This window comes from Podarcis gaigeae (genome assembly GCF_964106915.1).
Source record: "Podarcis gaigeae genome assembly, chromosome: 6".
Taxonomy (NCBI): Eukaryota; Metazoa; Chordata; class Lepidosauria; order Squamata; family Lacertidae; genus Podarcis; species Podarcis gaigeae.
Window position 1 is genome coordinate 93,413,079 of NC_139682.1, and position 24,092 is coordinate 93,437,170.

Consider the following 24,092-nt stretch of genomic DNA (forward strand, 5'->3'; position numbering starts at 1 on the left):
GGCGTACAGCTTCCGGGTCATGTGGCCAGCATGACTAAGCCACTTCTGGCGAACCAGAGCAGCACACAGAAACGCCTTTTACCTTCCCGCCGGAGTGGTACCTATTTATCTACTTGCACTTGATGTGCTTTCGAACTGCTAGGTTGGCAGGAGCAGGGACCGAGCAATGGGAGCTCACCCCATGGCGGGGATTCGAAGCAACCCCTAGGCTCAGGGGTTGCTTCGCCACCCACGTCCGGCAATTGAAGTAGACCTGGTCAAAAGTATGGTTCTGTTGACTCAGGCAAGAAGAGGCCGGGACCTTCGTATTTACACCAAGTCTAGCCTATCCAAAGGGTTCACACTCAAAGCGGTTGATGCTACACACTTAAGTTTCCCTTCTGTGGCTGAAGAGGACTCTGATACCTGAGGACCCACAGGTAGACATCAGGGCCACAAATGGTGAAGATTCCATTTCCAGGGGGAAGTTGTTTGCCTGCCCCGAGGGCCAGAGTGGCACACTTCCAGTTAAAAAATAGGAAACAAAGACCTAGAAGAGCCAGCAGCAGAAGACACCAACAGGAGGCTGAATTCCTAAGGTGGGACAGGACAGAATGGCAGGGGAGCTTAGACTGGTAGATTGTCACTGAGAATTTGTATACTTCCTTTCATTTTGAGAATATGAAGGTAGTGCCACATTCTCTCCTATGAGACGAGTTACTTAAACTGAAGGGCAGGCTCGGGGGCCAGGGTTTTACAGTCTGGTGGAGCTGGTTTGGCTTTCAGGTGAGCTGACAGGGCACCCTGGATGGTGTCCTGAACAACAAATCTGAGTCTGGCTCCATCTGCACTATATGTTTAAAGCAGTATCATATCACTTTGAGCAGTCATGGCTTCCCCCAAAGAACCCTGGGCACCGCAGTTTGTTAAGGGTGCTGAAAGTTGTTAGGAGCTCCAGTTCCCGGAGCTCCAGTTCCCGGAGTTCCCTGCTAAGAGGGAATGGTAGTTAAACCACTCTGAACACTGTAGCTTGATGAGGTACAACTCTCAGTACCCTTAATAAATTCCAGTTCCCAAGATTCGTTGAGAAAAGCCATGACGGTTGAGTGGAGCTTGGCCACCGGAAGGCCCACGCTTTGTACACCACCAGGGGTCCCAGCCACAAGCCGCAGGTTTTGATCCAGCAATGGACAAATGGATAAATGTAATGGAAGACATCAGACATCTACTTTAGTATTTCCAAGTCTGTATTATTGTTTTTTCCATTTTAACTTCTAACCTGGCTCCATTGCTCCGAGCAACAACAGAAACACGTTGAAGACAAACATCAGTTCTGAAGTACAAAAACAACGGATCAGGACCTCCTCCTTTCAGTCATACTTTCTTGTATTGGTACTGTTTGCACCTGCCTCTCCTCTATGCTGAGGGACGCAGCTGTGGGTAAAAACCTCAGCGCCTAGGACTTGCTGATCGTAAGGTCGGCGGTTCGAATCCCTGCGGCGGGGTGAGCTCCCGTCGTTTGGTCCCAGCTCCTGCCCACCTAGCAGTTTGAAAGCACCCCTAAGTGCAAGTAGATAAATAGGTACCGCTTTATAGCAGGAAGGTAAACGGCGTTTCCGTGTGCTGCGCTGGTGCTGGCTCGCCAGTTGCAGCTTCGTCACGCTGGCCACATGACCCGTAAGTGTCTTCGGACGGCGACGGCTCCCGGCCTCTTGAGCGAGATGAGCGCCCAACCCTAGAGTCGGTCACGACTGGCCCGTACGGGCAGGGGTACCTTTACCTTTACTCCTCTACGTGCTACGGAAGCCGTGCAAAAGGTTACGGTTGGTAGTTTTCTTCAATGAAGAAGGGAGGGGAGGAGATTGGGGGAGGAATCAGCACCTTGAGCAAAAAGAAAACCCTCACCTGTGGCTTGGAAAAGAGGACACACCCATGTTTTACCTGTGTGCCAAGGAGGGAACAGGTTTTCAGGGTCAGCACCCTTTATGCACCCGGGAGAGATGTGCAGTGCACAATGTCAACACTCCAAGTTTGGATTCAGGAGTTTGGGTGGCAGCACAAGTCAAGGAGCAGTGCATATTGGGCTATCCGCCTCCTCCCCCCGCCCCCAGCGGGCCCACTTCCATTGGGGAGGATGGCAAATACAGCGGAGACACTACTGGGATTTTGTTCTGCAAAGATTTTGAAGGAAAGTTTTTAATTCAAGGTGGGGATATGTCTGCAAAAGGCCACTCAGCACCGAAATAATCATTTCTCTCTACAAAAATTGTGACAGGGTTTGGGCTAGCATAATATCGGCTCGTTTTAATTCTAGAAGTTGGGGGTCACAATGGCCGAGTTGCAATTTGGCCTTGGTTTGAACCTATCTTTAAATACCTGGCAGTAGTTTTAAGCCTCATTAAACCATGCTCCAAGAAAAATGTAGTTTGTTCTCAAACTACGGTATATTTACTGCAATGGGCTGATGTTCCTGCATGAGCAGTTGGCTTGAAAAACCTCCTCAATCCAGTCCAGTTTGCACTTTGCTGTGTGCAGTGAGCGGCCCTAGACGAAAACCACTTAGAAGCTTGGGTGATCAAGCGGTTTATACATAGCTGGAATAAATAAAGATAAAAATAAAATGTGCACCACCACCCAGTACCTCGGCTAATTGTGGTGGAGATCAGGTGAGCAGCATGATGAATATTGCCACCCAGAACTGCACACAAATTTCCCTTCTGCATCAGGACAACTCTCTTAAACCTTGCAAATAGGATTTAAATTAAGGCATGTAGGTCAAACAGTAGTGATATTACCACAGAAATACTCGCTTGAGTAGAAACCGGTAACCAGGGGACCAAAATAAATTCTGCATGCATCTAGTCCACTAGTACACTTGTTAAGAACCGCTGACCACAGTTTTCTACCTAGGACTAGTAGAAAACTTTATTGGATGCAACCCAGATGAAATTAGTTGTCACTAAATACTGCTGAAAGCAATGAACTTTGAGTGAGAAATGTGTTATCTAACAGCCATTTCTCCCATTAGGCTGGGTAGCCATGTGATCCACATGCTGCATCGGGGTAGCCAACATGGCGCCCCCCAGATGTTATTGGACTTCAGCTCCCATGAGCCCCAGCTGCATGGCCAGTGGTCAGGGATGATGGGAGTTGTAGTCAACAATGCACGAAGCGCAACAGGCTGAATAATAATAACTGTGAACATTTATTGATTATTTCCTAACGGAAAGGTCTAGCCCAGTGTGTGCAACATATGCAGTTCATATATATGGTATATAACCTATGATAATTCATTTCTTCTTTTCTCATTGTTTCTTCTTGTGAGTTCCTGTATAACACAATCCTGAGCCTTTCTTATTGTTTGTAGCTGCACCAGGCAGCTTGTGCCAGCAGCCTGCATCAGCTGTGTTGTTCTCGTCACCTTGAGGACTTTTCTGTTTTCACCTAAGGATTGTGTTAAACAGGAACTTCCAAGAAGAAACAATAAGAAAAGATGTAAGGAAATAAGAGCTGGACCATAAAGGAGGCTGATCGCCGAAGAATTGATGCTTTTGAATTCTGGTGCTGGAGGAGCCTCAAGAGTCCCATGGACTGCAAGAAGATCAAACCTATCCATTCTGAAGGAAATCAGCCCTGAGTGCTCACTGGAAGGACAGATCCTGAAGCTGAGGCTCCAATACTTTGGCCACCTCATGAGAAGAGAAGACGCCCTGGAAAAGACCCTGAGGTTGGAAAAGATGGAGGGCACAAGGAGAAGGGGACGACAGAGGATGAGATGGTTGGATAGTGTTCTCGAAGCTACCAGCATGAGTTTGACCAAACTGCGGGAGGTAGTGGAAGACAGGAATGCCTGGCGTGCTCTGGTCCATGGGGTCACGAAGAGTCGGACACGACTAAACGACTAAACAACAACAACACATACCATATATATGAACTGTATATGTTGCACATCCTGGGCTAGACCTTTACGTTAGGAAATAATAAAATGTTCACAGTAATTATTATTCAGCCAGTTGTGCTTTCTGTATTGTAATAACTGTATTTGCGTAGCAAGGTATTGAATTTTTTTTGAGGGGGTTGTAGTCCAGCCAGTGGCGTAGCGTAGGTTGTCAGCACCCGGGGCAAGGCAAGTAATTTGCGCCCCCTAACCCGTGGATTTGCGCCACCTAACCCTAACCCCCAGATGTTGCGCCCGGTGCGGCCGGCCCCCCCTGCACCCCCCACGCTACGCCACTGAGTCCAGCAATGTCTGTATCCATGTTACAACAAAGGCAGATGAGTCTGTGCAGCTACACTCCTTTAGTAATGTGAGAAGACTTGGTCCACGTGGAGGGAACCCAAACTGAAGCTCCTGTCCTTGCGATGCCAGTCCTTTGGTACCTTGATGGCTGCTGCAGTTCTGGTGGCACCGCAATGTGACTACTCAGCAGGAGATAGGAGGGGTGTGAACTGTACCATATCCTGCTTCCAATGGAAGGATGTGTGCCTTGTTTTGTCCTGATTTTAGTTCAAAAAACCAAGAACTTCCCACCATGCGCTAATTTAGCACACCAGGGAAACGGCTAAGCTAAAAAAATTCTCCTTTATGTGCACCATGAAAGGAGGATTCTTATTTAGATATTTAAAACATTTCTCAAGGAAGCTGACAAAATAAAATAATAGCAATTGAGGAATGAAGTATCAGACAAAGCTGTCAGAGTAACAGCGGCAAAGGTGATTTAAGAAAAGTCGTCTTATTCGCCTTTTACTTGGCACTGAAAAAGGAGAGTGGATGCCAAGAGGACATTTCGAGGAGATGAGAAGGCCTTGTCCCTGCTTGCTACTCACCCAACCTCTGGTGGTGAGGACATCCAAAACAGGTCTCCAATAATGATGTAATTGGCAGGATCACATGGGAGAAGGTGAGCCCTCCTCCCAGACTGTTTAAGGCAGCCTTAGCAAACCTAATGCCCTCCAGATGTTTTGAATAGCAACTCCTATCAGCCATGCTGGCTAGAGCTAATGGGACTTGTAGTCCAGAACATCTGGGCAGCACCAGGTTGACAAAGGCTGGCTTGGGGCAAATAGGTCAGTTCGAGAACTTTGAATCGCACCCAGAAACCAACTGGAAGCCATTTTTATGTGTGGGTCGGTCTTCATTTTCATGTAGCGCGATGTATATAATGGATTTCCATTAGTCCCGCTGTGTTGCTTTCACTGGAATTTAGCAGTAACTACACATTCAGTATAAGTCAGGAGGAGGCGGTAGAAGTAACTAAGCCTATCTCCTTGCCAGGTTAGTTTTCTCCTGGAGTGCAGGTTTAAAACAAAACAAAACAAAAAACAGGGACATTTTAAAATTGCATTCTTCCAATGCAGACTGGCAGCATGACCCAGTTAACCACCTCATTTTTCTGGGTGTTAGTCATGACTAATATTTGGTGGATTGTGCCTATTTTCCCAGCAAGGAAAGATGCAGTGTGGAGTGTGTGTGTGTGTGTGTGTGTGTGTGTGTGTGTGTGTGTAAAAAATTCTCCACCGAGGAAGTTCAGTGAGTCCTCAGATGGTTTGCAGGTTCCAAGAACTGTTGACAGCTCACAAAGCTGTATATAACCCAGTTGGGTGGATTTGCAAAATTAGCAGGTTGTTTTAGGACAGATCACCTGTCACTCTAAATGTACATTTTAGGCTCTTGTTTGCGCATTTGCTAACCCCCCTCCCCGCCGCCCACTGCAACCCGTTCTAGACCTCTGCAGGGATCTGATGAAACAAGCTCAAAGCTCAGGACCCCAATACATTTTATGTCTTACAAGTGCCAAAAGATTTTGGCATGTTTTGCTAAAGCAGAATGAGGCTGCAATCCCATGCACATTTCCTGATAGTAAATCCCAGCTGAGGCAATGGGACTGACTTGTGGGTGAAATGGTTGCTCTCACTCCACACCAGGCTCTCCAGACAAGCAACTCTGTGTAAGCAGGTTGTGAATGCTATGTAATTCTTGTTTCAAGTGTCTCAAAAATCTAAACAACACCCCCCCCCCGCACCCCTGAGCTTGCTACGAGTACAGCAGGCATTGGCAAACTCCGGCCCTCCAGATGTTTGGGACTACAATTCCCATCATCCCTAGCTAACAGGACCAGTGGTCAGGGATGGTAGGAATTGTAGTCCCAAACATCTGGAGGGCCGAGTTTGCCTATGCCTGGAGTACAGTATGTGCAGAGATGTCAGTAGGTACTTAAAGGGGCCCCACATAAGGCCCAGGGCACAATTTTTTCACATGGCATTTGCATATGTTAATATGCCTCTGAGAAATTAAGACGGGCAAGGTCTTTGCTGGGTGCCTCTTCTCGCACCCCTGAACTACAGACAAGTCCAGAAAACTGCTTTGCTTTGACAAATGCATCCTTGATCAAGAGATTGTGGGAAGCCTCACAATCCCAATTTATGGTCTGCACATCTCAGGGGGTCCGTGGCATTTTCACATCATGAAAACCACCATAGAAAGAGAAAACTTTTCAAAAGTAGGGGGTCCGTAGCTTGCCTTTTGTAAAGCAGAGGGTTTGCTGTACTTACCTAATTGGGGACCACTGTTCTAGGGACTGAAGTTTGGGAGGGAGGAGGGGATATGTGGCCAGCAGAACACACCCAGTACGATTGGGAACGCAAAAGCGGTGAAGGAGGTTAATGCTGCTCCCAGTCCATCCATCCATCCATCCATCCATCCATCCATCCATCCATCCATTCGTGCCTCCAGCCCAATCTCTCACTCTCACACTCACTCCAGTCTTTCCAGCTACCTAGGTAAAGGTAAAGGGACCCCTGACCATTAGGTCCAGTCATGGCTGACTCTGGGATTGCGGCGCTCATCTCACTTTATTGGCCGAGGGAGCCGGCGTACAGCTTCCGGGTCATGTGGCCAGCATGACTAAGCCGCTTCTGGCGAACCAGAGCAGTGCACGGAAACGCTGTTTACCTTCCCGCCGGAGTGGTACCTATTTATCTAGTTGCACTTTGACGTTCTTTCGAACTGCTAGGTTGGCAGGAGCAGGGACCGAGCAATGGGAGCTCACCCCGTCACGTGGATTCAAACAGCCAACCTTCTGATCGGCGAGTCCTAGGTTCTGTGGTTTAACCCACAGAGCTACCTGTGTCCCCTTTCCAATTACCTACCATGCTGCCAACGTTAGTGTTTCACCGACCAAGCCTTGGTTTGGGCATATTTGCATATAGAAGTCCAAGAGACTTCTGCCGCATATGGAAGCCGCCAGTTTTATACATCAGAACTCCCACTTGTGTAGAAACTCTAAAAAGAGCTCATTGGGTGTTAGAATCGTTGCCGCTTCAGTATGCATGTAGGCGGTGGTATGACTGTTCCAAAAATATTCTTAGATTGCAGAACTAATTTTCCGTGGGCCGGGACTTCTTACACTGGAAAGGATTTTTTTAGAAAACCTAGTCTTCTGGTTAGGAACTCGGAAAGCTATCTGATCCTAACTCAGCTCATCATCTGTGTCAGATCCTGAAAAGTCCAGCATTGTCTCTACTGAACGGAAGCTGTTCTCCAGGGTTTTAGACAGGAGACTTTTCCAGCCCAATCTGGAGATGACAGGCATTGAATCTGGGACCTTGTGGTTGCAATGTGTGTGCTGTACTCCTCCCCCTTCCCGAACATGCTTGTTTTCTGTACGCAAGGAGTTTTTGCACGAGAAAGCGTTTTCTTGGAACGCTGACATGCTAGGTCTATATGCAATCTGAAGTGGCCATCTAGAAACTATTTTATCACCAGTGGAACCGTGGTTATCGGGGTGAAGTGCTACCATCCAGATTCCAGATCATGCCCATCTCACTTACACACTATACACTAAAAGTGCATCATTTCTGCCCGAGAATCCTGGAAACTTTAGCTTGTTAAGGGTATAGCGGGTTGTGGCTCTGTGATGGGTAAGCTACAGTTCCCAGGATCCTTTAGGCAAAACCTTGTGCTTTCAATGTGCTATAAATGATGAGAGCCAACATTTAAGCACTCAAGGACAGTGGGCCATTGTGCTTATTCAGCTGGGCAGGGTCCAAACAGCTGGAAAAACTGGCAAACTGAGACACCTTCCATGCAAAGCTGGTGACGGAGGATCCTGAGAGACCCTCCCGGGCGGATCGAGCCATCAGTAATTCAAATACAGAAACAACACTTGACAAATAACAAAGGGTGAAATTGCAAACATTGTAAGAGAAACAAATCCATAACTCAACCCAGTACAAATCCAGAGTTCTTTTTAAAGAGGCGCATGATATTGTCTTGCAAATTCCACGAAACTCTCAAGCTCGGCCTTAGCTTTCAACCCATGGCCCTTCTTAGCCTTGTGAAACATGGTTTGTAGTCATCCTCCACATTCCATATCAGGACTTACTTATAAAAAAATATTATATTTTGCAGTTTCATCAAAGGTGTATCAGGAGGCTGCCCTAAACATGGGCTTTGAATACTAGGGGAAGGGAGGTGGGCAAGAGGCCACTAACTCCTCAGTGGTGCAGTTTGTGGATGTCAGAAGTTATCATTTCTATGAAAGCCTGTGAGAGTTAAGGAAATTGAGAGAACAGAGTCTTTTTTTTTTTTTTTTTTTTGCAATAGAAAAGCCACCCAAATGCAGAATGCTAGTAATTGCACCACTTCCTAATCTCCCAGTTCCTTTCCTTTATCTTTTGCATATTACGTGCGTGTGTGTGTGTGTGTGTGTGTGTGTGTGTAATAAGCAGAGAATGGTTCACCTATTTTTACATTCTAGTACAGAGAATAGCATTCCGTTTGTAACTATTATATTACAAGGATATTAATTCCATTTATTTGTTTTCCTCCTCTCTACTTCCAATGAACAGGAGCACTGGAAGTGAGCTTAGCAAGGATTTTGCCATCCTTCTCGCTAATGCCACCATCATTACTTGATAGGACAGTGTACAATAAATGGTGTGTTGTCTGACTTAGTATGCACTCATATTACCTGTCAAGGGAGACCAGTGGCTATTGCTTTGGAGAGAGAGAGAGACAGACAGACAGACAAATAGGGTTTTCCACAGGTCGACACCAAATATGTTTGTGGGGGTCAGGGTGGACCTGCAAGAGTGTTTAAATACAAGTTAGTTTGTACTGTACATAGCCCTCCTTAGACAAGACCCTTCAGTGGACCCAACACTGTTTGCAGGTTCAGAAACCACCAAGTTCAATGTCTTGGGCGCAATGTCACCACTTTCCCTCTTAATAAGAAGAGCCTTGCAGCGACGATCAGGAACAATGTTGGGTCTTGGATGCACGTTCCATTTTCGTTGAAAGGTTTCCGTAGCAATCCCCACTGCCCCAAGGCAGTGGCGTAGCGTGGGTTGTCAGCACCCGGGGCAAGGCAAGTAATTTGCGCCCCCTAACCCGTGGATTTGCGCCCCCTAACCCTAACCCCTAGATGTTGCGTCCGGTGCGTCCGGCCCCCCCTGCACCCCCCACGCTACGCCACTGCCCCAAGGGGATCAAACCGAAGCACCCTGCGGCCGTAACCAATTGTGTTCAGACTTCTGTACTGAAAGCCCTCGAGTTGGGAAAGGTCTCGTGGATGATGCAATGGTGATGGGTCACCGGGAAACTCTGGAGGCCAGCCATTTTGAGAGGCAGACCCATTTCTTTGCAGCATGTAGGCATGTAGGTGATCCTCTCGCCCCCGTTACGCACCAGGTCAGCGGTCCGTATGTAAAAGGGGGAGCCATAGGGGGAGCAGGTGGGGCAATGGCTCCGATTGCTTGGCTTGTTAATCTCATGGGGCGGGAAAGAGGAGTTGCCCTGCCCGTCCATGATGCGAGAGTTGCAAGCGTTGCACATGGCATAGTGCGAGTGTGAAGGAAGGTCAGTCTCCTCCTGCTCCTCCTCCTCCTCTTCCTCCTCTTCCTCTTCATCAGTGTCATCTTTCTTGCAGCAATAATACTAAAGCAGGAGGGAAAAAAATGGGGTTAGGGGACACACGCAAAAACAAAAGGGCATTAAAAAATATAAGAATGCTTAGCATGTCTTTAGTATAGTGGCAAGAGGGATGTGTGTGCTGCTTGGGCTTGCCGATCAGAAGGTCGGCGGTTCAAATCCCCGCGACGGGGTGAGCTCCCGTTGCTTGGTCCCTGCTCCTGCCAACCTAGCTGTTCGAAAGCACAAAGTACAAGTAGATAAATAGGTACTGCTCCAGCGGGAAGGTAAACGGCGTTTCCGTGCGCTGCTCTGGTTCGCCAGAAGCGGCTTAGTCATGCTGGCCACATGACCCGGAAGCTGTACGCCGGCTCCCTTGGCCAATAAAGCGAGATGAGCGCCGCAACCCCAGAGTCGTCCGCGACTGGACCTAATGGTCAGGGGTCCCTTTACCTTTAGTATAATGGCAGCCACTATAGCCTCTCTGTTGAGCCCATGAGGCTGTTTTGGGCAAACCCTCTCACCGGGCATCCTATGATGCCAGGTGTTATGAGAATTATAACGTCTAAGATATAAAATGAATGTTCATAAATGTACCAGGGCAAACACATACGTAAATATATAAAGCACGTGTCTGAAACAGGACAGGAAAATAGTCCTGAAACCATTTTGACTCTCCCAAATTGACCTCAAATGTTTCTCTGAGGAAATGGGGAAACCTCCCCTTTGTCTCTTTGCTCACAAATACGGTCTTAAGGGCGTATCTGTGTATGAATAGGGTAAGCCTATGACCTGGATTCAGGTACTGAGTATTTACCATCACAAATGAATGGCCAGTCTGCCCAGGTAATGCAATCAGTGACCATTATCAGGTACCCTGGCAAATAGGGTACTGCTGTAGACCGCCTCCTCTGCTGTTGACCACTTCCTTCTGTGATTTATGTATGATGTTTCAGGGGGGTGGTCTTGGGCTCCAGGGTGGGCAATTTCAAAAGTCTATATAAGAGCTTGCACTCCAAGGTTCTGGGTTCCTCCTGCCTCCTGCATGTGGGGAGTGGGGACCCTATTGCAACAGTTTGATAAACATCAGGCTTAAAGGTAAAGGTAAAGGGACCCCTGACCGTTAGGTCCAGTCATGGCCGACTCTGGGGTTGCGGCGCTCATCTCGCTTTATTGGCCGAGGGAGCCGGCGTACAGCTTCCAGGTCATGTGGCCCGCATGACTAAGCCGCTTCTGGCAAACCAGAGCAGCGCACGGAAACGCCGTTTACCTTCCCGCTGGAGCAGTACCTATTTATCTACTTGCACTTGATGTGCTTTCGAACTGTTAGGTTGGCAGGAGCAGGGACCGAGCAACAGGAGCTCACCCCGTTGCAGGGATTCGAACCGCCGACCTTCTGATTGGCAAGTCCTAGGCTCTGTGGTTTAACCCACAGCGCCACCCGTGTCCCTGCTAAGATCAGGCTTACTAGCTGCTTTGCTTCTCAATATTCTCTGGTTGGCTCTGTGGGTCTAGAATACTGCCAGAAGAGGTTTTGAGAGGGGTCTGTGAATGTGAGTTTGTGGGAGGGAAGTGAAATATACTCAGAGTCGCAAAGTGATTTCATGCTCTTTATTCAGCTCATAGTGGTGAGGAGGAATGAATGAAAGTCCCCTCAAAGTATCTGCTTTATATACATTATTTACACAATGGGCTGCACATGATTGGCTAATTCTGGAATTCTCCTGTAAGCCAATCAGGTTGTGGATTCACTTATATCTGGAGCATGATTGGGTGGTTCCTGCCAACCAATCATACTGCTGCATTGTTCTAGGACCAATCAGACTGCTGCATTCTGAATCGTATTGTTCTAGGACCAATCAGACTGCTGCAATTTGGATCCTATTGTTCTAGGACCAATCAGACTGCTGCAGTTTGGATCCTATTCAACTCAGTACATAACAGGAAGGAAGGAAGGAAGGAAGGAAGGAAGGAAGGAAGGAAGGAAGGAAGGAAGGAAGGAAGGAGGAAAATATGCGTTGCACATGTGGCGTTTCTGCGTTTGAGGGCAAAGATTCACCATGCAGGACAAAATGGCAGGCCTTGACTTGAGCATACCGAGGTTCCTTCCATTCCGAATGGGAGAGGCGAAAGGTCCTCTGCATAAGTTTATGTACGAAAATCAATGGCAACGTTTATAGGTCTAAATGTTCTATATGTTAATTATGCATTTATACAGAAGATGCCAATTAATATATAATGCCTTTTGACTTCTGCAAAGAGATTTGGAGAAACATTCTGGACTGAATGAAGCAGTAGTTTATAGTGTTGCATAGTTTGGTAGTGTTGTGTATTATTATTAAGATGACAGTCTTGCAAAGACCTGCATTGCCAACAATGTTTTTCTTGTAATTAAAAAAAAATACATAAAACAAAAATAGAGACAGATAGCTATCTACCAGAGATAAGTACCATAAAATACTTGTTTTTATTCTAATTTATTTTGGTTTGCTTTAAGTTGTTCCGCTGGAGGAAATTTTTCTTTCTTATTCACTTCATACTGTGTTACATTACTTAATTCTTTCCTCTGATTTTGCCCCTCCCACATCTGCCTTCCACCCCACCCATAATTGGAACGAGGTTCTTTGGTCTTAGCACCATTCTGTCTCCGTGCAAAGAAATTGTCTGACCAGCCCTGAGAGCCTTGATGGTGGCTGAGAGTGTGAATTGCGACCTGGGAAGGCCCTTATTCAACTGTCATCTCACCCACGTGCCCTTTGACCAATCCTATGTGTGTTGACTCGGAAACAAGTACTACAAGTACTACTATTTTCCGTGGCATTTACTCACAGGATTGCAACCTGAACGAATAGATTTGAAATACTGCAGTAGAGTTGTTTCTTGCCTAAAATATGAAGCTTTCTTTGGACGCAGAAGCAAAACAACTCATAAAAGCATAGATTCTTACCTGTAGCCTACAATAGCACAGAACAGCAATGATACACAGTAAGATCACTGTCGCTAGTATTCCTCCAGTGATTACAACAGTTCCTGCTGTCATCCGACCGATTCTCCATCAAACTCTAGAAGAGCAACAAAGATAACTAGTAATAATTCAGAATCCCTATAGCAAGGGGAGGCAGAAGGTAAGATTGAGGTATACAACTAGTAGATCTCTGGGTGGTTTGCCGTAGATCTAAAATTCTTCAGCAACAATTAAACTGGCTTTCCCCTCCAAGACTGCTAAAATAAAGAAAGCTTAGGGTAACTAGGAGTGGACTCTTCACTTCAAAGTGTGCTCAGAGACATCCTCAGAAGTTACTTGTCATGCTGGCTGTGTTCTGCCTTCCCTATTGGAGACCATATGCCTCTGAATTGTGGGAAATTGCAGTCAAATATAACTAGAAAGTTTAGTGCTACTTAATGCATGAAGGGGTTAAGATCATAGAACTGTATTCCTAGACTCAGCTAGTTCACATTCCTTACCTGGAAGGAAGTTATGTTTCCTCCTTGGTTTGAAAAAGAAGTAAAAACTGGGCGGCGGGGGGGGACGGGACCACAATCATTCAAAGTAATTCAAATTACAAACACAATCATTTTGCTTTTATATCACATTCTCAATAATTTTCCAAATACCCCCCTCTGCTTCCCTCTCCCCTGCCTTCCCCTCACCCATGTGAGATCTTATTGGCATTTGTATTATGGTTTCTTGTTGTGTTAGCAGTTATTTATACTTAATAGTCATATCCTTTATAATATCATCTTGTATCCTTGTGAGTCTTTTCTTTTACGTTTATGTTAAACTTAATTTCCATGTCCATCTTTTTTCATATATATCTCTACACACTCCCACTCTCTCTTAATTTTTTGCTTGGGGTAGCCCCTAATTGATGCCGTTAATTTTGCCATCTCCATAAATTCACAGATCTTAATTCTCCATTCTAATAATTCTGGTATTTTTTCCTGTTTTCCATTTTTTTTGCCACTACTAATCTAGCCGCTGCTGTCACATAGAGGTATATATTCTTTTTATCTTTGGGGATATCATTGGTTATCAAGCCTATCAGATATGCATCTGGTTTTTAAGAATTGTACTTTCAAATATTCTTTTCAACTCTTCCTGTATCTTGGTCCAAAATTGTTTAATCACCTTACACCCCCACCACATATGATACATTGCTCCCACCTCTGCTTTACATCTCCAACAAAGGATTGAATGTTTTTTATAGATGTTTGCCAATTTGACTGGGGTGAGGTACCAACGATAACACATTTTCATTATATTTTCTCTTTTCATATAACAAGCTGTGAAATTTATAATCCCCCCCCACCTATCTAAATGTATTGTCTTGCCCAAATCTTGTGACCCCTTTATCGTTGTTTCTTTTATTACTTCATCTTTCAATTCCCACTCAAGGAGTAGATTGTACGTTTTCGATATAATTTTTTTATTTGACTGCAATAGTTCACTTTGCAATTTAGAATTTGGTCCGTTCTTTTTCACTAAGTGAACTCACTGAGGGAGGACATGCCTGAGCTTGCTCGCTACAAGCTCAGACTGTGTGCTTGGCACTATTTCACTATCTTGTCCGCAGGGAATTAGATGACATTGACTATTTAATGAGCATTCATTCTGATCTGTTTGTGGGCAGGTTAAATGATGTTACTTCAAGTGTCCTCCCACACTTCCCAGTGCTTTTCCCAATCACTTTCCCTTGGGGGATGTGGATCTGTTGTGCAAGACATCCCGGTCAACTACAGCTGTGCAACCAAATTTTGCAGACATGTTACTGAATCCCACCCGAAAACAGAAACATTATGGAAGCACCCTGCGTCTCCTTTACTCCTTCTTCGTTGGCCTTGGGGTGCTAGTAAAAAAGCCAAAGTAGATCAGGCTGAATATTGTCTCCCTGCTTATTTAACTTATATGCAGAATTCATCATGCAAAAGGCTGGGCTGTATGAATCCCTAGCCGGAATTAAGATTGCCGGAAGAAATATCAACAACCTCAGATATGCAGATGACACAACCTTGATGGCAGAAAGTGAGGAGGAATTAAAGAACCTTTTAATGAGGGTGAAACAGGAGAGCGCAAAATATGGTCTGGAGCTCAACATCAAAAAAACGAAGATCATGGCCACTGGTCCCATCACCTCCTGGCAAATAGAAGGGGAAGAAATGGAGGCAGTGAGAGATTTTACTTTCTTGGGCTCCATGATCACTGCAGATGGTGACAGCAGTCACGAAATTAAAAGACGCCTGCTTCTTGGGAGAAAAGCAATGACAAACCTAGGCAGCATCCTAAAAAGCAGAGACATCACCTTGCCAACAAAGGTCCGTATTGTTAAAGCTATGGTTTTCCCAGTAGTGATGTATGGAAGTGAGAGCTGGACCATAAAGAAGGCTGATCATCAAAGATTTGATGCTTTTGAATTATGGTGCTGGAGGAGACTCTCGAGAGTCCCATGGACTGCAAGAAGATCAAATCCATTCTTAAGGAAATCAGCCCTGAGTGCTCACTGGAAGGACAGATCGTGAAGCTGAGGCTCCAATACTTTGGCCACCTCATGATAAGAGAAGACTCCCTGGAAAAGACCCTGATGTTGGGAAAGATGGAGGGCACAAGGAGAAGGGGACAACAGATGACGAGGTGGTTGGATAGTGTTCTTGAAGCTACCAGCATGAGTTTGACCAAACTGCGGGAGGCAGTGGAAGACAGGAGTGCCTGGTGTGCTCTGGTCCATGGGGTCACGAAGAGTCAGACACGACTAAACGACTAAACAACAACAAAAGATCAGACAAGCATGAAATCTTCCCACTCTTGCCCTGATGCCTCCAAGTGTTGCTGCTGTTCTCTACTGTTATTGTCTTATGTTGTTACTTATTTTAAAAATGGCTTTTTAAAATTACATTTAAATAGGATTTTAGAAAGGTAGTGGGCTGAACCAATTTAGTCAGTTGAGTAATCTATTGAAGCTTCACTGATGAATCAAGTTTTAACCAGCGAGAGCCACATTTAATCTGTGGGATCAAGAGTTAAAGATACTGTTAGTCTGTCTAGTGTGGTAGCGGCTCTGGGGTGCTGCTGGAATTGGGAATTTAAAAGGAAACATTAAAGATGACTTTTAGCTCTGACGACGTTGAGGATCAGATTGAAACACCCCCATTCTAGCAGCTAGTCTGTTATTCCATTGAGTTGCGGGTTGTGTAATGCCTTTATTCCTAATTAAAAGAACAGCTGAGGCACAGCACATCAGTCTCATTAAAAGCCAAAGCAAATGAAAGTTCGTATTGATTCCTCGATCAATCTGTTACAAAACAAACTAAACATCTCGCAGTATTTGATTTTCCTCTGCAAGAGCCCTGGATGTAGGGCTTGCTTCCTGGAATGGTCAGTCCCTTATCTTCTAGATACTCCAGGGACAAATCCAAAGTGTCTTGAAATGGCAAGATAAAGATTCTCCAAAACTAAATACAGATTTTATACAACTGCCTTGGTAGCATGTGGCTTTTGTCAGGGGTTGTTCTCAATGTTGGGTTGCATCTAGAGATCTCAGACATTGCCCTTCCATTGGACAAAATGCAAATGTTCTGGTATGGAGTGCTCCTGTTGAATGTTTCAGCCAGCCAGCTTTGCCTTATGTCAGAATACTCCATTCCGATCTAAACTCACACACAACCAGCATGGCCACAGAGCATGTTCAGTCCTTTAAAGGATTACTATTTTTCTCAAAGACTTCTGCAAACCTTTGAGTTCTCCCAAGCTTGCTGATACCTCTCTCTTGTATATGGATGGTGATGTTTTGGCTACATAAGGACCCAGGACTCAGACAATGAGCTCACAATGAGTATAGGATACAGATCGGGTATGATATAGCTACCGGTAGGCCTGTCCTCCATGAAGCCAATCTTCTATAATATATTTTTATTTGTTTTTTTAATTATTTGTCTGCACATTTATTCCCCGCCATTCTGGCCATCAACAGCTCACAGAGCAGCTCATGGTTGGAATCAACAACTAATACACAACCCAACGGAAAGCAGGATTTGAAATGTTATGGGGTACTTACGTTCAGTGAAGGGTGCTCTGGGCCTGCAAGACAGAACAGAGGCGATAGATAAATTAATCTCATTATTCCATTCTCTGATCTCTTATCAGCAGTGGGAAGCAGTTACGCCACTCTCCAGGACCTAGCTAGATGTTCACCAAATTGTTGTTTGTATTGTGGCATCAGTGCGTAGATGGCACCTGACAGAGTAACATGGGGGTAAAGAAGAACAAGCTCTGCCTGAAGGAACTGGTAGTCTAAAAGCCGGCCATGGGAAAATGGAAGACAGAGGAAAGGATGGCTGCTTAAGGTAGCGTTTGAGAAGGAAGAGCTATCCTACTGATGTTGAGAGAGAGTTCCAAGCACAGCAGACAGCAAGGCAGACTGGATGGAGTCACTGAATGGAACAAGAGGCCTGCAGTTCATAGGGCTGGAGGAGCTCTGACTTCACTCATTGGCTAAAAACACTGGCAGGCTGACTCATTTCGCAGAAATTGCTTAGAAGGATACCTGCACATTTTGCTTGATAACTTTCTTTCTAAAAGGACTGAATGCTTATTGTTATTACCGTATTTTTCGCTCCATAAGACGTATCTGACCATAAGACGCACCTGTTTTTTAGAGGGGGGATGCAAGAAAAAATTATTCTTTAAAGGGAGCGCTGAGCAGAGCCTGTATGCATCCCAGGCTCTGCTCAGCGCTCCCTTTCATGAGCCGTGTGGAGTGTGTGTGCGGCGCTTGCAGGATTTTCCCCGAGGAGGGAGAGGGAGAGGGAGATGTGAATCACTAAAGCCATCATCTTACACAGATTGTCAATTTTGTCAATTGGGCAACTGAGCAATCATTGTAATATATTTGTAGGTGGTTTTGTATTATATTTGATACAGGTATCAATATCTGTAATGCAATATAAACATAAATAAATTTTATGCCCTTCTTCCTCCTTGGGGAAAAGCCCGCAAGAGCCATGCACACGCTCCATGCGGCTCTTTAAAGGGAGCGCTGAGCAGAGCCTCCCGCCTGCATGCACTCCATAAGAAGGACACACATTTCCCCTTACTTTTTAGGAGGGAAAAAGTGTGTCTTATGGAGCGACAAATACAGTATTTTAAATGAAAGCTCAAGAATCTGGGGGCCCTGATCAGGGACAGCAGTGAAGGCCTTTGTGGGTACCAAATGGGTGACCCTGCCTTACAGTGCAAGAGGCATTGAGGTGCAACCCTCCTGCCGCCACAGTCCTCAGATGTCCCAACAACCGCTTTCCTGCTGAATCTTTGGGGCCCTGCAGATCTCAGAGGAAATAACTCTGGTCCGGAAATGAGTTTTGACTTAGCACTCTTTTACTGCTGGGGGCTTCATAGCTGTCAACTTACAGATTTGAAAATAAGGGACCAGCAGCCAAAATAAGGGATCAACAATTACTTTGATAAAATACATATTTTGTTGTGTGCAAATGGCTTTAGATACCTATTAGGTCCTATAAATTACCATATAGCATATATTCAACACAAAAAACAGCAACAATTTGTTGTTGACAAAGCACACCTGGACATAGAAAGGGCCCCATTACCTTCAGTAGCTTATTTAAGGGATATCATCAATAAGGGACAGCAGCGGGACATGGCCCTAGGATAAGGGACTGTCCCGCCAAATAAGGGACACTTGACAGCTATGGGAGGCTCCCAAATGAAGATATGACAGAAAGGACAGGCAAGCTAAGTACTTACTCTGAAACTATCTCAAATGACACCTGTCACATGGTCCTGAGAGGTGCAGGCTGCTGTCAAAAGCTCCACATAGTCACACAGAGATCAGTCCATTTCTACAGAGGAGAAAGAAAAGCACAATTAGAAACTCATCATTTCATTTACCGCAGAATCCAGAAATTAGGTTTACCAAATGGCTGCTTTTCCTCAAGCCCAACTTTGGACAAAAAACATTGCCTTGTGAACGTTTTAAGAATACTGGTATTTTTCCTGAATTTTTTTTTTAAATGCACATAGTTAAAAATATATGCATCCTAAAACAATTCCGCTTGGCAGATTTTCTGTTCCATTGTTTGGTTTGGTCAGGACTGAACATGCCTGGAGTTTGACACACATGTAGCCTGCTGCCTTTATATGCAGCAGATGAAGGTGGCCATTTTGCAACATACAATCCAGGGTGTACATTCTTTACAGTGGGTGCAAATGTGAATCACTAAAGCCATCATCTTACACAGATTGACAGTTGGGCATCTGAGCAATCATTGTAATATATTTGTAGGTGGTTTTGTATTATATTTGATATAGCTATCAATATCTGTAATGCAATATAAACACAATTTTTTGTAAAAAACAACAACGGATAAACATGTTAAGCTGCACAAAGGAGGTTACACAAATGTAATAGTCACCTACAGTCTACTATCTGTAACATGGGTAGGCAAACTAAGGCTCGGGGGCTGGATTCGGCCCGCGGATGGTCCGGGATCGCCTTCTCAATCCGGCCCGCGGATGGTCCGGGAATCAGTGTGTTTTTACATGAGTAGAATGTGTCCTTTTATTTAAAATGCACCTCTGGCTTATTTGTGAGGCCTGCCTGGTGTTTTTACATGAGTAGAATGTGTCCTTTTATTTAAAATTCACCTCTGGCTTATTTGTGGGGCATAGGAATTTGTTCTCCCCCCCCCCAAAAAAAATATCTAGTCTGGTACCCCACAAGGTCTGAAGGACAGTGGACAGGCCCCCTGCTGAAAAGGTTTGCTGACCTCTGATCTGTAACATCAACCTCCTCCACCCCAACCTAGGACTCAGCTATACAGCAGCAAATAAGACGTTGTAAGTGTGGATTATACAAATCTGACACTAGATGGCGATGGTGAGCTGTGGCAAATTCAATATATTTTTCAAAACGTTGTTTTAAAAAGTATTTTCACAGCGTTTTTTTAATATGTGGCTAGATTCCACCCTAGTTATGTTACGCTGTGAGGTTTTTTTGTATATATATTTTTTAAAAGCAATCTTGCACGGCTCATGTTCATTTCAATGAGGTTGTGCCCCAGATTCTAAGTTAGAACTAGAAGTACTTTAATTGAAAATCTAGATCGCAACCTCCACTGGGAGGAGCTCCACTGAAATGAATGAGAGCCGAGCAGCTCATCCTAACGCTTCTCTAGCAGGAAAACCTCTCCCACCCCCTTTTTTGATTCTCTTTCTGAAAGACTGCCACCATCCTCTTGGAGTCTGTGCAGGAAAACATCAAGCGACAGTGACTTTGGGGACCTGTTTGGCATACATTTCAGCTACATTGGAATGGGCTGGAGCTAATGGAAGGGGTGAAGGAAGCAAGGAAAGTGCTTACATTTCTAGGCTGACTGACACAGTCCCACACAGTGCATGTCAGCTTCATTTATTTCCTAGTACTGCAAAAGTTGGCCCCAGCTGATGTAGTCACATTTAATTAACAATCCTTCCTTCTTGTTGAGTCACACTCACAAACTGAAAGGCCTGATTTCCTTCCTATCGGACTCAATTAAACTTTCCCTTGCAGTTTATTTCTTAACTCATGAAACGGATAGAGCAGCCCAGATGACAGAAACAGCAAACTGGCCCCTCATCTCCCTAAGGAACAGAATTCTTCATTTCTAACAAGGGATAAAATGCCCAAGTTGTGTGTTCCCATTACAAAACAAAACCAAACCAAAAACCACACCTGTACATCCCATCTTCAGAAGTGAAAATTATAAACTGTGCATAAACTTCTGCCATGCATTAACAATATGCTAAGCTTGCACAATTGCACACATACCTCGCCACTAAAGTAAATCAACTGCCCAATTGCCACGGCTGAAGCAATTTTCTGTGTATATTTTTTCTATGGAGAAAAACATCATCTTATACAGAGGGAAATACGATCTCTCCTTCTGGGTCCTGTTCTGAAGGTTCTATTGGTCCTCATTGCTAAGTGGAACCTGCACTTTCAGTGACGGTCGGAGCATTGGGGGTCATGGATCCGGCCCAATTGCCTTCTAAATCTGGCCCGCGGACAGTCTGGGAATCAATGTGTTTTTACATAAGAAGAATGTGTCCTTTTATTTAAAATGCATCTCTGGGTTATTTGTGGGGCGTGGGAATTCGTTCATTAATTTTTTTTCAAAATATAGTCCAGCCCCCCACAAGCTCTGAGGAACAGTGGACCGGCCCCCTGCTGAAAAAGTTTGCTGACCCCCGAGCTAGATGGACACTTGGTCCAGCAAGCTTAAGGTAAAGGTAAAGGTAAAGGGACCCCTGACCATTAGGTCCAGTCATGACCGACTCTGGGGTTGCGGCGCTCATCTTGCTTTATTGGCCGAGGGAGCTGGTGTACAGCTTCCGGGTCATGTGGCCAGCATGACTAAGCCGCTTCTGGAGAACCAGAGCAGCGCACGGAAACGCTGTTTACCTTCCCGCCGGAGCAGTACCTATTTATCTACTTGCACTTTGACGTGCTTTCGAACTGCTAGGTGGGCAGGAGCAGGGACCGAGCAACGGGAGCTCACCCTGTGGATTCGAACCACCGACCTTCTGATCGGCAAGTCCTAGGCTCTGTGGTTTAACCCACAGCGCCACCCGCGTTCCTTGCCACCTTCTTAGATGGCTCTAAAAGGGGAATTATTTGACAGAGTTAGGGAAGATAAAAGGTATCAATGGCTACTCATCATTATGGCTGTATACTGCCTCGAGGACTCCTCATTACGCAGGATGAGTGCAGCAGGGGGAGAGGGCTATTGCTAAAATTCAGCAGGGGCTTGTGCCCATGACTCAGTAGGGTGGAATGCAGGGAGCCCAAACTGTAGGGGGAACCAAAGGCAGGCAGAGCAACCAATTGTAGCTTTGCCTTTGCGCTGTTCCCTGCAGAATTTTAGGAGTGCAGCACTGAGACTGAGGAGGAGGAAACTGACAGGAGGAACTTTTGTAAGAAGGCAGGGGGGGCAGTTAGACCAAACTCCACTACTTTTATCCTACCCAGAGACATCTGCTTAGCCACTGCTGGAAAGAGAATGCTGGACTTGATGGTCCACCTCTCCTTATTTTATGTTTTTTCAGGTTGGTGCTGCACTCTTCAGCACACATTATAAAATATCCATCTTCATGTTTGTTTTGCTTTCATTTCTAATTCTATTCCTACAATGATTTCAAGAGAAGATGCTTCAAGCCAAAGGACCATCCGCCTAGGCCAGGGGTCAGCAAAATTTTTCAGCAGGGGGCCGGTCCACTGTCCCTCAGAACTTGAGGGGGGCCAGACTAAATTTTTTTGGGGGGGAATGAACGAATTCCTATGCCCCACAAATATCCCAGAGATGTATTTTAAATAAAAGGACACGTTCTACTCATGTAAAAACACACTGATCCTTGGACCATCCGCGGGCCGGATTTTGAAGGCGATTGGGCCAGATCCGGCCCCCGGGCCTTCGTTTGCCTACCCATGACCTAGGTAATACCTGCTTCCTCCTCAGCAAACTCACAAAACAGGGCATCGTAAAGGACAAGGAACGATACGCCATGTTGCTGGTCTCCAGCAGCTGCACACTAAGTCTGGAGAACGTATTAAGCTATCATGGTTAATGATCGCTGGTAGATTAGTCCTCCATGAATCTGTCTGATACTTACATCTTGTGGTTATGAGTTCCCTAAGTGAGTTGGATTTTGTGTGAATAAGGGAGCAGTGCTGTGCTCCCCCAGGATGGCAATTGAAGCGGTCTCTCAACTTGTGAGAGGTAACTCAAGCTGTTTTCAGCAGAACCTGAACCAAATCTTATGTTCAGGGCACATCCCTAATACTGCTCATGTGCTTTTGCCGCCACCATAGAGTTTCGGAGCCCTTTCCGCAAGAATCTGGATCCCTGATTTTCAGAGAGACAGTTGTCTGTTTTTATTCCGATTCTATTTCATGAATTAGTTGAATGATATTTCCTTCTCCCCAAGCATCCCTAACATTTGTGAAGGGGTTTTAAATAGAAATCTCAGTTCCCAGGGTCCTCTGGGGGGACATGACAGTTATTGATATCAGGTTTATGCCAGTTTTGTGGCATAGATAGAACAGCAACTCCCTGGAGGTGTTCTCTGACCGCCCCACTCCCCAAATCTCTGACAGTCATGCACTGGGACTCCCACAACTTGCGTCACTGGGATATAGTTAGCTGCACTCCCTATTCACCAGCATCAACACATAATTTGCAACATTGGAAGACTGTCCTTTCATTTTACCAATCCTCCTGTTCCAATCAGCAATACTGGAACCGGCAGAAAGAGGAGCAATTCGGGTGCCCCTCCTTTGGTTGCCATGGGAACTCAAGTCCCCATCTCTCTTGCAAAGTTTAAGTCCCAAAATTAGCTCCCAGTGTACAAGAGGCCGCTTCCTTCAAGAAACCGGAGCCCAGGTATCACAGTACAATTCTATTCTTATCCTCCCTTCTGAGCAAGGAGGTGACCTGCATGTTTTGCTGCAGGAGAAGATTTATGCAGAGAGCACAGTCACTGCCTTTTTAGTTTCTCTTTTTCCGTTTTTGCAGTCTTGGATTCTCTCGCAGAGCTGACCTCCAGAACGGAAAGTCCTGCCCCCGAGAGAATTCCCTTTCCCCAGGACAGACCTTTCTAGCCAGTGATGTCACGGAAGGAGGTGTGAGAATAGGAACTTATCCACCCAGCACTTCTGAATTGACAACATCACTTTTGAGCAGTTTATTGGTACAAATGTAGGAGATTTTTCATATAGACGATTGAACAGTTACGGAATTAGCTGGGCCATTATTCTGTACACATGACATTCAAAGAATGTTAAGTGGGTATCGTAAGACAGGATGTAGAATCTATGACAACCAAAGCATGCTTTCATCTTTTAATTAATTTTTCCAATAAACACACCCATATGCTCTTGCCACCATTCTTGCAAATAACCCCACAAAAGGTATTAACACATTGTTCTTTCTTAACTACTTTGCCTGTTTCCCATATACCTATGTTAGGTAACACATCAATGGCCTGAAAAAACTACGTAGAGAACCAGCTGTCTTCTTATCTACCAAAGCTTCTCTGTCTGCTCACCTGTAAGCAACTCTCAACACACCACAGGTAACTAGATGAATACAAAGTTTGCCTTGACGATACAGGCATTGCATGAAAAACAAAAAATAATAAACTACAAGCATAATTTAA

At 45.3% G+C, this 24,092-nt stretch overlaps 1 protein-coding gene across 1 annotated transcript in view; it reads right to left on the bottom strand.

Moving 5' to 3' along the window:
• Window positions 1-8,147: 8,147 nt before the first annotated feature.
• FAM163A (family with sequence similarity 163 member A) overlaps window positions 8,148-24,092 on the bottom strand; it is a 100,451-nt gene continuing 84,506 nt past the window's right edge. The window contains exons 2-6 of the mRNA XM_083744043.1: window positions 18,645-18,739; window positions 16,939-16,961; window positions 12,837-12,951; window positions 9,456-9,916; window positions 8,148-9,299 (exon numbers count right to left, since the gene is read on the bottom strand). Coding sequence (XP_083600169.1) covers window positions 9,506-9,916; window positions 12,837-12,929 — 504 coding nt within the window. The 5' untranslated portion in view covers window positions 12,930-12,951; window positions 16,939-16,961; window positions 18,645-18,739 and the 3' untranslated portion in view covers window positions 8,148-9,299; window positions 9,456-9,505. The remainder of the gene's footprint in view (window positions 9,300-9,455; window positions 9,917-12,836; window positions 12,952-16,938; window positions 16,962-18,644; window positions 18,740-24,092) is intronic.